This window comes from Chiloscyllium plagiosum, chromosome 15 (assembly GCF_004010195.1).
Source record: "Chiloscyllium plagiosum isolate BGI_BamShark_2017 chromosome 15, ASM401019v2, whole genome shotgun sequence".
Taxonomy (NCBI): Eukaryota; Metazoa; Chordata; class Chondrichthyes; order Orectolobiformes; family Hemiscylliidae; genus Chiloscyllium; species Chiloscyllium plagiosum.
The window spans coordinates 47295962-47311230 of NC_057724.1; the positions used below are offsets into that span (position 1 = coordinate 47295962).

Sequence of the window (15269 nt, forward strand, 5' to 3'; positions counted from 1 at the left end):
GACCAGGTGAGGACAACAGATTTCCTTCCCTAAAGGACATTAGTGAACCAGATTGTTTTTCTGACAACCAACAATGGTTTTGTGGTTATCATTAGACCCCGAGATCCAGATTCATTATTGAATTCAAATTCCACTATTCAGTATGGTGGGATTTGAACCCAGAGTCCCAGAACATTAGCAGAGACTTTGGATTAATAGGCAAGCGATAATGCCCCTCAGCCATTGCCTCCTCCAATGAGTTATACTATTCTCGATAAACCTTTTTTTTTCAAATTGTATTGATAGTGAATTACTCTTAACAATAGCCTTTCCTGCACACTTCTTCTCTCCTAACAAACTGTTATTCTGTGGTTTTAATTGATTATCACTTTATTGGAAAGAAGGAAAAAAGATCAAATTTGTACAAAAAAAGGTACTTGTAGATGACCTGTTTAAAGTTGCTTGTATTTTTTCATTACTGATAGGCAGTGTCTGAAGAAAAGGCCAGTGTGTTAGTCCATTGTTCTGATGGGTGGGATCGTACTGGTCAAGTTTGCTCGTTGGCTGCCCTTCTCCTGGATTCCTACTACCGGACAATAAAGGGATTTATGGTGAGGGTGTACATTGTGAACTCGAGTGTTTGAGAATGTATCTACTTCGGCTATTTCAAAAGAGGTTTTGTTGTACATTTCTTAATCAGATTGTGATATGTTTCCTAAATGATCAAAACACATCTGACCAAAAAATAATTTTTAGGCCCTGTAATTATGGCATTACCCTGGATTATGCAGAACAGATTATGCCCAATTTAATTATTTATCTGGCCGGACTTTAGAAGGGGTGAGGACGGGTTGGACTTGGGTTGAGTATCAAAGGTGGTAGCACTGGCTCCATAATTTGTTTTAGCGTTTTGATGGGGTGGGAAGAAAATCACATTTGAATTCTTCTTCATAGTTATTCAATTAATTTTGTATTAAAATGTTCAGGTATAGACAAAGCAGTGTCCAATTATAATCTCACAGTGCAGTCCTCCGTAGTTCAATGATTTTAATAACCTGCCAAGACTTTATGTTCCCATACAAAGCAATGCTGAGGTACTAAAGAACTAATGGCACTCAAGGGACCATGTCCCAGCAATGATCAGCACTTTCAGAAAAAGGAGAAACTTTTTTTTTGTGCTGGAAGCTGCAATAAATGAATATTGGTTTAAAAAACATTTTTTTTTCTTGCTCCTTGTCTTTTATTTTAAATACTAACATTTTTCAAAAACATTCAAGTGCTTTGGATTTTTAGGGGCAATTTGCCCTGTGGTGCACACTGACATATTCACAAAGTGTTTACTAGATAATATTGAACTATTGCCATCTCAAATAATTCTTTCTTCTCCCGGGTGTAGTGGTAGTAAGGCCAATATAGTGGTGTGTTGACTGTACGCTGACTGAAATAATCACAGTTTGAAGGTGAATTACTTGAGCTGAATAACTCAAACTTTTTTAAAGGAAATGTTTTAGCTGTTTTATTTGTAAATGTTATGACTTTCAGTTTCTACGTTTTTTTTCTGAACTTTCATCTTAATCGCATTAGTAATTTAGAGTCATAGAGATGTACAGCATGGAAATAGACCCTTCGGTTCAACCCGCCCATGCCGACCAGATATCCCAACCCAATCTAGTCCCACCTACCAGCACCCGGCCCATATCCCTCCAAACCCTTCCTATTCATATACCCATCCAAATGTCTCTTAAATGTTGCAATTGTACCAGCCTCCACCATTTCCTCTGGCAGCATATTCCATACACATACCACCCTCTGCGTGAAAAGGTTGCCCCTTAGGTCTCTTTTTTTATCCTTCCCCTCTCACCCTAAACCTATGCCCTCTAGTTCTGGACTGCCCCACCCCAGGGAAAAGACTTTGCCTATTTACCCTATCCATGCCCCTCATGATCTTGTAAACCTCTATAAGGTCACCCCTCAGCCTCCGACACTCCAGGGAAAACAGCTTCAGCCTGTTCAGCCTTTCCCTATTGCTCAAATCCTCCAACACTGGCAACATCCTTGTAAATCTTTTCTGAACCCTTACAAGTTTCACAACATCTTTCCGGTAGGAAGGAGACCAGAATTGCATGTAATATTCCAACAGTGGCCTATCCAATGTCCTGTACAGCTGCAACATGACCTCCCAACTCCTGTACTCAATACTCTGACCAATAAAGGAAAGCATACCAAATGCCGCCTTCACTATCCTATCTACCTGCGAATCCACTTCTAAGGAGCTATGAACCTGTACTCCAAGGTCTTTGTTCAGCAACACTCCCTAGGACCTTACCATTAAGTGTCTAAGTCCTGCTAAGATTTGCTTTCCCAAAATGCAACACCTTACATTTATCTGAATTAAACTCCATCTGCCACTTCTCAGCCCTTTGGCTCATCTGATCAAGATCCTGTTGTAATCTGAGGTCACCTTCTTTGCTGTCCACTACACCTCTAATTTTGGTGTCATCTGCAAACTTACTAACTGTACCTCTTATGCTCACATCCAAATCATTCATGTAAATGTCAAAAAGTAGAGGACCCAACACCGATCCTTGTGGCACTCCACTGGTCACAGGCCTCCAGTCTGAAAAACAACCCTCCACCACCACCCTCTGTCTTCTACCTTTGAGCCAGTTCTCTATCCCTGTATTCCGTGAGATCTAACCTTGCTAATCAGTCTCCCATGGGGAACCTTGTCGAACACCTTACTGAAGTCCATATAAATCACATGTACTGCTCTGCCCTCATCAATCCTCTTTGTTACTTCCTCAAAAAACACAATCGAGTTTGTGAGACATGATTTCCCTTGCCCAAAGCCATGTTGACTATCCCTAATCGCTCCTTGCCTTTCCAAATACATGTACATTCTGTCCCTCAGGATTCCCTCCAACAAGTGCCCACCACCGAAGTCAGACTCACTGGTCTATAGTTCTCTGGCTTGTCCTTACCACCCTTCTTAAACAGTGTTCTGGCATTTGTTTAACAGGAATGTTTCATTCAATGGTAGTTTTTTTAACTGATATAAGGAATAAAGAACAGTACAGCACAGGAATAGACCCTTTGTCCCACCAAGCCACTGCCGACACAACACCTTTTTTAAATTAAAAAGCTTTTGCTTCTACACAATCTGTATATCTCTATTCCATCTATTCATGTATCTGTCAAGATGCTTCTTAAACATTGCCTCATCTGGCAACATATTCCAGTCACTTAACACCCTCTATATTAAAAAAAAACCTGCCTCTCACATCTCCTTTAAACTTTCAACCCTTTATCTTAAACCTACGTCCCTTAGTAATTGACGTTTCTAGCCTGGGAAAAAGACCTCAACTTTGCATTTGGTCCATGCCTGTCATAATTTTATAAACATCTGTCAGATTGCCCCTCAGATGCCAGCAGTCAAGTGAAAACAGACCAATTTCTTTGTCCAATCTCTTCTCACAGCTAATAGCCTCCAAACCAGGCAATATACTGCTATACTTTTCGGTATCCTCTCTAAAGCCTCCCCATCCATCTGGTTGTTTGGCAACCAGAACTGGATGCAATATTAGCGATACATAAAATGTAAAATCCCATTTAACATTGACTTCCATTTGAGTAATCCCTAAAACTAACACGTTTAATGGGTATTAACATACTGCCATATTTATTTTTTGTTGGAAGGGGCCTCTTAAGTTTGAATGCAGAGATATTTAAACTTGTTTGCGTGACATATGGCAACTTAGAGGCTTAGTGTACAACAACTTTTGAATTGCAGATGTGTTTTGTAGTGGGTAAATATCCCAATTTCAAGTTATTCCATCTCTTTTAGCGTTGAGTCTCTTGGCAAGGTAACCTATCAATTTATTATTTCTGCATTTAACCACTGGGTGTGGTTGGCAGGATTTGGTCTCCTGACTGACTCTTCAATTATGTTTTATATTAATGGCTTCACTTTTTCATTTTTATTGTAAAATTCTGGCATTGTCTTTCATGCACTGGAGAGAGTAGGTCCTAGGATGTTTAGATAGATTTCCTACAGTGTGGAAATAGGCCCTTCGAACCAACAAGTCCACACCGACTCTCCAAAGAGTAACCCACCCAGACCCATTTCACTCTGTCTAATGCATCTAACACTATGGGCAATTTAGCATGGCCAATCCATCTAACCTGCACATCTTTGGACTATGGGAGGAAACCGGAGCACCCGGAGGAAACCCACGCAGACACGGAGAATATGCAAACTCCACACAGACAGGCACCCAAGGCTGGAATCGAACCTGGGACCCTGGTGCTGTGAGGCAGCAGTGCTAACTGCTGAGCCACTATGCCGCCCACCGTGTTAATATTTGCAGGAAGCTTTGACATTTTCAAACTACCTCCATACCCAGATATTGGTGGAATTATGATCTTTCGAAAAAAAAAATCAATTTTTGTAACGTTGAAGACTGAAACTGAAATTAACTAGTCAATGTGGGGATAACACTGAGGAAGGTTGATCCTTAAGTATGACTAAGAGGATTGACCATGTTTGACTGTAATCACAGAAGGAATTAGGAGGAGTAATCTCATGGTTCAATCTTTGAGCAGTATTTGAATTTTCCAAATGTGGAATGAGGAGCTGCCCCAAAGTTTGAAGCCTGGACCTAAAAAATAAAGCTCTTAAATTGCTGATTGAAATGTACAGGAACTGCATGTGAATCTAGAAAATTATTAACAAAAAATGTAATTGTGTTTATTGTTTTCAAGGTTCTTATAGAAAAAGAATGGATCTCAATGGGACACAAATTTTCCCAAAGGTAATCAGCTGCTTTTTCATTGCTATTTGTATAAATGTGTGTGAATTGATTTAGCTTCTCAGTTATAAGAAAACGTTTCCAGCATATTGCAAAGTAGTGGTAATCTTCCCTGGACAGTCAAGAGTGTGGTGCTGGAAAAGCACAGCAGGTCAGGCAGCATCCGAGGAGCAGGAAAATCGATGTTTCGGGCAAAAGCCCTTCATCAGGAATGAGGCCTGAATCTTCCCTGGGCATCATGGTGTGTAAAGACATCACAAATCACATGATCACATTGTATTATTAAGTCAGACAAGACAGAATGGTCCAGTTCCAATTGCTGGTATTTGTATAATTTGTTGATCTCAATCAAGATGGTAGTGAGTTAACTTAAATATGTTTGGGTTATAGAAGATAAATCTAACACCTGTTGCTGTCAAATGACTTCTAAAAGTGCAGATGGTTGAGATCTAGCTGTCAATTACAGGAATATCATTTTTTTTCTCTTGCTCAATTTCTCTCTCTCTCTTGCTCAGACACTCATTTTTTTTCTTATCTCACTTCAGTTTATCTTTTAAACTGCTGAGACCCCGACAAAGAAACAAAAGCTGCTTAGGTAGGCAGTGCTTCTGGAGTTTTACTCAGTGAAAGTTGGCTGTGATGTGAACAAAACATTGTAACTAAAGAATGTCAGATTTAAAGGCTGACTGTAATAGGTTTGTGGGTTTATGCCAATTATTTCGATTATTGTGTTAAACCTTTCAGTCTGGTAGCATAGCCAATCTGGGTTAGAAAGTTATGGGTTCTTGTTCCTCTCCTGTACTTGAATGCATGAGGTACTGCAATGAAGATTGTTCCTGTTTTGAACCTGACCCCATGAAAGGGCAGACAATGTGGTATCGTTTTGAAGAAGGAGATGCCCCCTACTATGAATCCTTTCTCAATACTTTGCAGTTCAGGAAATATTGTTGAGTGACAATTGCCTTCCTATTCCTGTTTCTTATATTTTTAGGTATGTTGCTTAGTCCAAAATGAATCATTGTATGAATTTAGTAGGTGATTTCTTTTCTTTCAATAGAAATTCATTTTTTGTTTTAGCAGATTTGTATTTCAGCAATGGCTGACAAGGACAGAACGTCAGGTCCAGTTTTGGCTTCTTCAAACGATAAGTAGCTGTCCATTAATCCAGGATTTTGCTTCAGCAGATCAACTGACCCTCATCCATACCATCTGTTACCTCCAGACTCATGATTTTAAAAACCTCTATCAGAACTCCTCTTTAGCTATTTTTCTTTCGAGGAAGAATAGTTCCAACTTCTTCAAACTATCCTCGTAATTGAAATTTCTCATCCATGAAACCATTCTTAAAATGTTTCTACACTCTCTCCAATGCTTTCACATCCTTCCTAAAATACAGCACCCTGAAATGTATGCAAAACTTTAGCTGAAGTCTAAAGTGTTTTGGACACATTCAGTATCTGTTCCTTGCTGTTGTTCACAATGTTGTTATTAATAAAGCCAAGGATACTGTATGCTCTATTAATTGTTCCCTCCCAGAACTACTTAGATATTACCTTTCAAACCCACAACCACTTCCATTGAGAAGGACAAGGGCAGCAGATACAAGGGAATATTTTCACCTGCAAGTTCCCCTCCAAGCCACTCATCATCCTGATTGGAAACAAATATTGTCATTTGTTCAGTATGCTGGGTCAAAATCCTGGAATTTCCTCCCCAGTTAATCATAAGTCTACTCACAGTATATCAACTGCAGCAGTGGAAGAAGGCAGCTCAGGATTACTTTCTCAAAGACAACCAGAGCTGGGCAGTAAATGCTGGCCAGCCAGTGGAGCCTACACCCAAGTCCATCTGCTTCTGCTCCCCTTTCAGAACTATGTAGAATTGAGGGTTACCTCAGTTTCTAAATTTTCATCCTTGATTTCATTATGTTAGTTGATGAAATTTAGATTTTAATGAATAATTCTGGAATATAAAGTTTATCTCAATGTGGCCTACATCTGACTCCAGACCTTCAGCAATGGTTGACTTGTAACTGTCCTCTGAAGTAATCTAGCAAGCCACTCAGTCCATAGGCAATCAAATAAATGCTGCTTTTGGTGTTCACATGCTGTGTTAGAATATCCCTCCGTGGGTCACCTCTCCTGAGCTCTGGAACCACCTCAAATTCTGCAATAGTCAGTGAAATCTGCACTCCTCCAATTCTAGCTTTATTTTTGTATGGCCAATTCATTTCAACAATGTCTTTAGCTGCCAAGCTGGAATGCTCTCCTTAAACCATTCTGCCCAGCTGCTTCTCCTTACAGATATTCCTTAAAACCTTTGATCATATTTTTGATCAGCTGTGCTGATATCTTCTCATGTAGTTCTGTGCAGATTTTGTTGTGTAAATCTTTTCTTTATATGGTACCTATTGGGGTATTTTACAATATCAAAGGCATTATATAAATTCCAAATTGCTTACAAGGAGTGGAGAGAGTGCAACCAAGGTCTCTGTTCGGATTACTATCCAGTGTCTTCTGCAAAGAATGTACTTTGTATGTACGTTGTGAAGAGTACAGTATTGAGCTTTGATATTTCAAAAGCTTGTCATGATACATGACTGCATGTAAAGGTGTTGAATTGGACAAACATGTATGAAAACAGGTCTTTCAGATCTGTTTGGAAGAAAAAATAAATACCATTTCAATTTAGGACTTCATTATATGTGAGATTGGACATTCTTATTAATTTCTTTTCAAACTTTTTACAGATGTGGGCATCTAGAAGCTGACCCTAAAGAAATTTCTCCTGTATTTACCCAGTTTATTGAATGCACTTGGCATCTGATGGAACAGTTTCCATGTGCTTTCGAGTTTAATGAGAAGTACTTGTTGGAGATCCACGACCATGTTTTTTCTTGTCAATTTGGCAATTTCATTGGAAACTGCCAGAAAGAACGCCATGAGTTGAAGTGAGTAGGAAGACTGTGCATGTTGCAAATGAGTTAAGCCAGAGTTGTTAGGGTTCAGAAAATCTTATTGAATTTGTGTTTATTGCTACACTAATACCCTATTTAGTCATCAATCACAACAGGTAATGTGTTTTAAATTAGATCTAGATTGCAGTTATTTAATTATTTTTGACAACTAGTTAAAAACTTCAGCCCAATACAGGTGCACATTCCTTTGTCTAAAACGTTTGGGACCAGCTGGTTTTCAGAATTCGGAATTTTTCAAATTTCAGAAGAAGTACCAGTTCAATGGTGAAATTTTTAAAAATCTGACTGAACAGCAGATTCACTGTGAGTAACGGACCCCGAGACAGAATTGAGGCCAGCCAGTGCTGGGCCACGCTCTCCCACGTCCCATCTGAGTGACACGCATCAAGTGGGTGTGGAGTTGGGTTAACTGTTTGCACATCAAACAACCTTGTTAATGAGACAAAAACTTCACAAAAAAACCTTCGGAATTTGGAGCTTTTCGGATAAAGGGTTGTCTACCTGTATTATAAATCTCTTGATTAATGGTGATTAATTTGCAGTGACAATCACGAGGAGATATACCAAAAGTCCTGAATTTTACCAAGTTAGCTAACATCAGTCAGGACAATGGAAGTGCTACCGGTTCAATAGCTCTAACTAGGAAACAAGTCCCAATCTTAATGGCTGTATATATTTTTCACTGTGAATGCACATGTGTGTGCAAGACTGTTGAGGTCATGTCTGTGATGTTCTCCATAACTGAGTAACTTGTTGACAACTGCTGATTCAGTTCATGTTTGTAAAGTGGTCACTTGTTTGAGGTAACCAAGAGCTCCAATACTCACTCAACTGTTTCGCATTTCACGTTTGGAGCTTTCAGAAGCAAAGGAGAGAGTTTGATTTGAAGTCAGTGCTTGCATGTCAATTTTCAACATTGTGTATTATGTTTGTATTTTTAATGAGTTGAAAATCCTGCAATTACACTATTAAGTTTAAATAAATGCCCAACTAGATACTAAAATTGGTTCTACATTTAGAAATTATTTTTGTGGTTATAGGCTTCAAGAGAAAACGTATTCCTTGTGGCCATTCCTATTGGCAAAGCAATACCCCTACCAGAATCCTCTGTATAAACCCAGTGCAGTCAACATTGTGTTAAAGCCCAATACTGCCCCTTTTAACTTCAAGTAAGTATACTTCAGTTCCTTGGTCAATTACTCATTGAAAGCAATGCTGTCTGTAATAGTAGCTTTTGTTGCTGCTAATATAACATCCCAAATGTAGCATATTAGCAGCAACAAATAACATGCAGAAACAGATTTATAACATATTATAACATGATCTGTATTTCGTTGGGGGGAGGTGAGGGGAATTGTGAATGGCAGCAAGTTGGATTATTAAGATTGTTCTTATGCCTTTTAATTAGTTGATCATAGTCCAGTAATACTCTATGGGAGCAATTAATAGGAAGGTTAAATACTTTAAAATCTAAACCTACCTTAGTTCTTTCCATATCTAATTTCAATAGATGGATGCTGCTGGAGGGAAGGGCTATGTCTAACCAACCTACTGTTGGAAGGCAAACTGATCACTTGAATCACTTAAGGAAACTGTCTGCCTTCAGTTCTGCAGTATTTTTATATTTCATTTGTGGAGTCTGAAATTCCTGGACCTAAAGAATTGTCAAATAATATGAAACCAGAAAGGATGGATCTATACAATGCCTTTCGGGCATTGATTGTGAACCAGAAAGTGCAGCAGTGTTTCCTTCAGACCCAAAAATTCTGCCAGCCGCAAATAAAACAGCTGCAATCAGCTGACCCCATTCCTGATGATGTCCAGTTTTTCCTGAACAGTGCAATGTGAGACTTGCCTCGCAGATGATCTTTGACTGTTTTTCCAAATGTCAATCAGGTGGAAAACCTGTTGATAGAAGATGAAAGATATCCTGTGGAAACTATGCTGCAGTATGTTAGCAAGAGTTCCCAGCCCTCCACCCCAGCTCTTACCTCCCTACCTATCATTGTGATTCTAAGTAAATAATGGGGTTAATATTTGTGTTTGTGTATTGACATCTGTATTTGACTTGGCTGCAATGCTGTTCATGTTTGAGTAAGACTCATGTATGAGAAGCAGCCACTTGCCAGAGTTAAATTGGAACCTATGAAACCATACTCACTATCAGTCAGCTGACGATCTTACAGGCGGCTCACTGTTGGCTTATCAAGAGCAATTCGGAATAGGCAATAAATGCTGACATAACCAGTGACAGACATATCCCATGAATAAATCTTTTAAAATTTACACAAATGCATCTTGTAATAAAATGCTTTGTTGATGGCATTACTTTTTCCACTGATGAAGTAATTTTCTTGTCTTTTGTCTTGCTTATGTCAAGTGTAGACCTTTTGTTTAAAAGAAACATAAGTCGCATACTGCATTTCAAATAAAAGAATTGGCCAGCATCTTCCTTTTTTGCCTTTGCTGCTTTTAAGCCAATGCTGGGGTCAGTGAATCACCTGACTTTAAATTTCCCTTTATGGGATACCAAATTCTGTATGATTTGGTGTTTTAGAAGATCCACCAAGTATTCAACTAATTCATTTTCTTAGACTGAAACCTCCTTTTATTGAGCACCTAATATGTTTGCTATTCATATTTTTATTATATTTTGATTTGTAATAAAAATAAGTTTAATAATTGTCAGGGGTTCCTTAAGTTTCTATGTATTCACATAAGCTTTGAAACTGATCAATTCCACAATGGTTGGTTTTGACTGTGAAGGCTTACTGCCATTTGTTGAAGTGCCACTATCTTTATACAGCTGAGTCTGTTTTCTTGATCAGGTTCTGGTGTGGTATGTACAACCGTTTTGATAAAGGAATGCAGCCAAGACAATCAATCGTAGATTGTCTGCATGCTTCAATGAAACAGAAAACAGACTTCGAAGAAACTGTCGCAGATTTAAATCAGGTGAGTAAAGTTAAAATTAATTCATTGGAGTTCCATGATGCAATGCACCAATTGATGTCACACCATGGCATTCAAATCCAAATTTCTAGTTGCAGATTGCATTCCGAGTTGTCGTGCTACATTTTGCCTAAACACCCGAGTTCAACAAGTGAAAGTCGGTCAGTTTTTCTACTCGTATTGTGTGCATGGTCTTCACGTTAATCACATCATTAGGAGTGAGACTCCACTGCCTGTGTGCACCTCTCGGTTTCTCCTACACTGACTTCATCTTTGTCAGCAACAGTTTAATATGACCTCATGATAACTCAGTTATGCTCTGTCCAAGCACTTTCAACATCTTACAAAGATAGAGACAAAATAAGCTAAGAGATTTTTCCTTTTTAAAAAGAAACTGTAGTTTATATTAATTTCTATGTCTTTTCAAACAGTAGTACCTTATTTTCGTGCCTTATTCAATTTGCGCTGTTCTTAGAGTGATTGCTGCACAGATGAATTTAATTTGGCAACTTCGTTCTGGAGTAGAGTAGTGCTGGAAAAGCACAGCAGTTCAGGCAGCATCCAAGGAGCAGGAAAATCGACGTTTCAGGCAAAAGCCCTTCATCAGGAATACAGCGTATGAATTCTCCTGAGGATATAGTAGAGGGGTCCTTTGCAATTCTGAGAGTGTGTGGCCCTCAGCTGAGGCAGGGCAGACTGTAGAGAGGTTAGGTGCCGGCGCATTGCTGCGAGCGTAGAGCGGAGGATCCTGTATTCCTGATGAAGGGCTTTTGCCCGAAACGTCGATTTTCCTGCTCCTGGGATACTGCCTGAACTGCTGCGCTTTTCCAGCACCACTCTACTCCAGAATCTGGTTCCCAGCATCTGCAGTCATTGTTTTTACCCTTTGTCAACTTAGTGCCAGGTCTCTGTAATAGCAAATCACCTAGTCCCGTTACACCATCATTTTGTTAAAGCCCTGCATGTTTTCTCTCTTTAGCTATTTATCCAATTCTTTTTGAAAATTGCAGATGAATCTGCCTCCAGCAGGTACTCACCAACACACACTCAGGTATTGCATTCTAAACCCTAACAAAATTTGGTAAGTTGGAAAAAAACATTCCCTAACTCTGTGCTCAACAATTCTCAACCTTCTGCTAACAGAGGCAGTTTACCACTGTCTAATTTGTCTACACCCCTCATAATTTTAAATACTACCAAATTACTTCTAGATTTTTTTTATGACAAACAGCTTCAGCTTCTACAATTTATCCTTCTACTTGCTCAGCCCTGGAACTATTCAAAATCTTTTCCACACACTCATTAAAGCCTCCATTGACTCTATGACTATAACTTTCCTTAAGTTTAAAGCCCAGAATTGTACTCCATAGTCCAGTTGAGACCAAATTGTTTTACAAATATTAGTCTTGTTTTACAAATATTAATAACATTCTTGCTTCCATACTCCAAGCCTGCATTTATAAGGCCCAGGACCCTGTTTGTTTTAACAATTCATTTTGTCCTGTAAGACAAAAACACAAGAATTAGGAACAGGAATAGACCAGGAGTTGTCCTTGCTACTTCACTCAGTATGACATGACTGACCTTGCACTTCAACACCACTTCTCTACACATTGCACACATTCTGTGATTCCTTAAAACATCTGTGACCTGCAACAATTTGTGCACATATTCCCCTAGTTCTCTGCAGTCATAGAGTCACAGAGATGTACAGCACAGAAACAGACCCTTCAGTCCAATCAGTCCATGCCGACCAGATCTAGTCCCACCTGCAAGCACCCGGCACATATCCCTCCAAACCCTTCCTGTTCATAAACCTATCCAGATGCCTTTTAAATGTTACCAATTGTACGAGACTCCACCACTTCCTCTCACAGCCCATTGCACACACGCACCACCCTCTGCGTGAAAAAGGTGCCCCTTAGGTCTCTTTTATATCTTTCCCCTCTCACCCTAAACCTATGCCCTCTAGTTCTGGACTCCTCACCCCAGGGACACCCCCATCTTGTCTGTTTACCCTATCCATGCCCCTCATGATTTTATAAACCTTTATAAGGTCACCCCTCAGCTTCTGATGCTCCAGGAAAAACAGCCCCAGCCTATTCAACCTCTCCCTCTATCTCAAATCCTCCAACCCTGGAAGCATCCTTGTAAATCTTTTCTGAGCTGTTTCAAGTTTCACAACATCCTTCTGATAGGAAGGAGACCAGAATTGCACGCAATATTCCAACAGCGGCCTAAGCAATCTCCTATGTCGCCTGAAAATGACCTCCCAACACCTGTACTCAATACTCTGACCAATAAAGGAAAGTATACCAAATGCCACCTTCACTATCCTATCTACCTGCGACTTTCAAGGAGCTATGAACCTGCACTCCAAGGTCTCTGTTCAGCAACACTCCCTAGGACCTTACCATTAAGTGTCTAAGTCCTGCTAAGATTTGCTTTCCCAAATGCAGCACCTCGCATTTATCTGAGTTAAACTCCATCTGCCACTTCTCAGTCCATTGGCCCATCTGATCAAGATCCTGTTGTAACCCGAGGTAACCTTCATCGCTGTCCAATTTTGGTGTCATCTGCAAACTTACTATCTGTACCTCTTATGCTCACATCCAAATCATTTATATAAATGATGAAAAGTAGTGGACCCAGTACCGACCCATGTGGCACTCCACTGGTCACAGGCCTCCGGTCTGAAAAATAACCATCCATCAACACTCTATCTTCTACCTTTTGAGCCAGTTCTATATCCAAATGGCTAGATCCCCATATTCCTTGAGATCTAACCTTGCTAACCAGTCTCCCATGGGTAACCTTGGCTCCATTATCAACCTGTAGGGAACATCATTGTATTGCAGTCTCCAGCCTGAATTGCAACCATTCATCGTTGCCCTCCAAAACCTGTCATTCGGTCAATTTATTTTTAATGCTGCCACTGTCCTTTTTTCCGAGGGGCTTCAGCGTAGTCAGTTAAGTGTATTATATGGCACTTTACATAAAACAGAAGAAATGGGAGCAAAAGTGGACCAATGAACTATTGAACTAACTTTATCATTCAACACTAATCTGATGTCCACAATCTGGCATTCTTAGGATCAAAACCATTTCAGATTTTAGGTCTTCTTTGATTTTGGATTGCACATTGGTTTGGACAAAGCTATCACTGGTTCCACCGGCTTAGGTCTCCAAGAATGGTCTCTTCATTTCTGCACTTACTCTGTTCTTGGAAGAGTACCTAGATTTAGATTAGATTAGATTAGATTACTTACAGTGTGGAAACAGGCCCTTCGGCCCAACAAGTCCACACCGACCCGCCGAAGCGCAACCCACCCATACCCCTACATCCACCCCTTTAACCTAACACTACGGGCAATTTAGCATGGCCAATTCACCTGACCCGCACATCTTTGGACTGTGGGAGGAAACCGGAGCACCCGGAGGAAACCCACGCAGACACGGGGAGAATGTGCAAACTCCACACAGTCAGTCGCCTGAGTCGGGAATTGAACCCGGGTCTACAGGCGCTATTTTTCTCTATAGAAAAATATCCAGTTTCAACAGGCAGATTTTCGATAGCATGTCTGTTAATTTAAAAGTTGTTCAGGTGTACTTGGGTCTGTTCTTGTCTGAATTCTGTCTTCTGAGCTTTTTTTTGTCTTTTTCACACACAGAATGTAGAGACGCACACTTTGTGTCAGCAGGCTCTGGATGTTTCCAATTCTGCTGTTGACCCTTCCATTCTGCAGCTCAAGGGTTTTTCTTTGGCAAAAGTTTCTTAATTTTCTTAGTTCTTTATGCTGTTCGACCTCCAATTCTCCCCCTTCCTGCTTCAAAAACCAATATTGTATCACACAGCACAACAATATATAGAGCCCTTGATTTTTACATTGAACACCTTTCCTGCTATTTCAATTATAGCAGTCCAAGTCTAATTTTAATTGACAGTGCCAAGAATGAAAATATGTGGTCTTTTGCACAGGAGGGAGGGAGATGCTACCCGTGTAGTATCTCGGGTTTAGCCACTGCCCAAATATATATTAAGCCCTTATCTTCCCGGCAGCCCTCGATTCACTCCTCCTTCTCCCCTCGCCGCTCTGGCAAAATGGAGGCCTGACTCCCGAGGTAAGTCCCTTTTTATGCGGGTAAACTTACCCTTCCCGGCAGCCTTTGCTTCACTCCTCCTTCTCTCCTCGTCGCTTTGGCAAAATGGAGCCTTGTTAATCCTCTTTGTTACTTCTTCAAAAAACTCCATCAAGTTTGTGAGACATGATTTCCCACGCACAAAGCCATGTTGACTATCACTAATCAGTCCTTGCCTTTCCAAATACATGTACGTCCTGTCCCTCAGGATTCCCTCAAACAACTTGCCCACCACCGACGTCAGGCTCACTGGTCTGTAGTTCCCTGGCTTGTCCTTACCACCTTTCTTAAATAGTAGCACCACATTAGCCAACCTCCAGTCTTCCGGCACCTCACCTGTGACTATCGATGATACAAATATCTCAGCAAGAGGCCCAGTAATCACTTCTCTAGCTTCCCACAGAGTTCTCGGG

General features: G+C 40.2%; 1 protein-coding gene across 1 annotated transcript in view; it reads left to right on the forward strand.

Annotated features, from left to right (window-relative positions):
• Positions 1 to 15269, forward strand: part of mtmr8 (myotubularin related protein 8) — a 60282-nt gene that overhangs the window by 36462 nt on the left and 8551 nt on the right. Inside the window, exons 9-13 of the mRNA XM_043704846.1 lie at positions 465 to 590; positions 4741 to 4790; positions 7537 to 7737; positions 8805 to 8933; positions 10593 to 10719. Of these exons, the coding sequence (XP_043560781.1) occupies positions 465 to 590; positions 4741 to 4790; positions 7537 to 7737; positions 8805 to 8933; positions 10593 to 10719 (633 nt within the window). The remainder of the gene's footprint in view (positions 1 to 464; positions 591 to 4740; positions 4791 to 7536; positions 7738 to 8804; positions 8934 to 10592; positions 10720 to 15269) is intronic.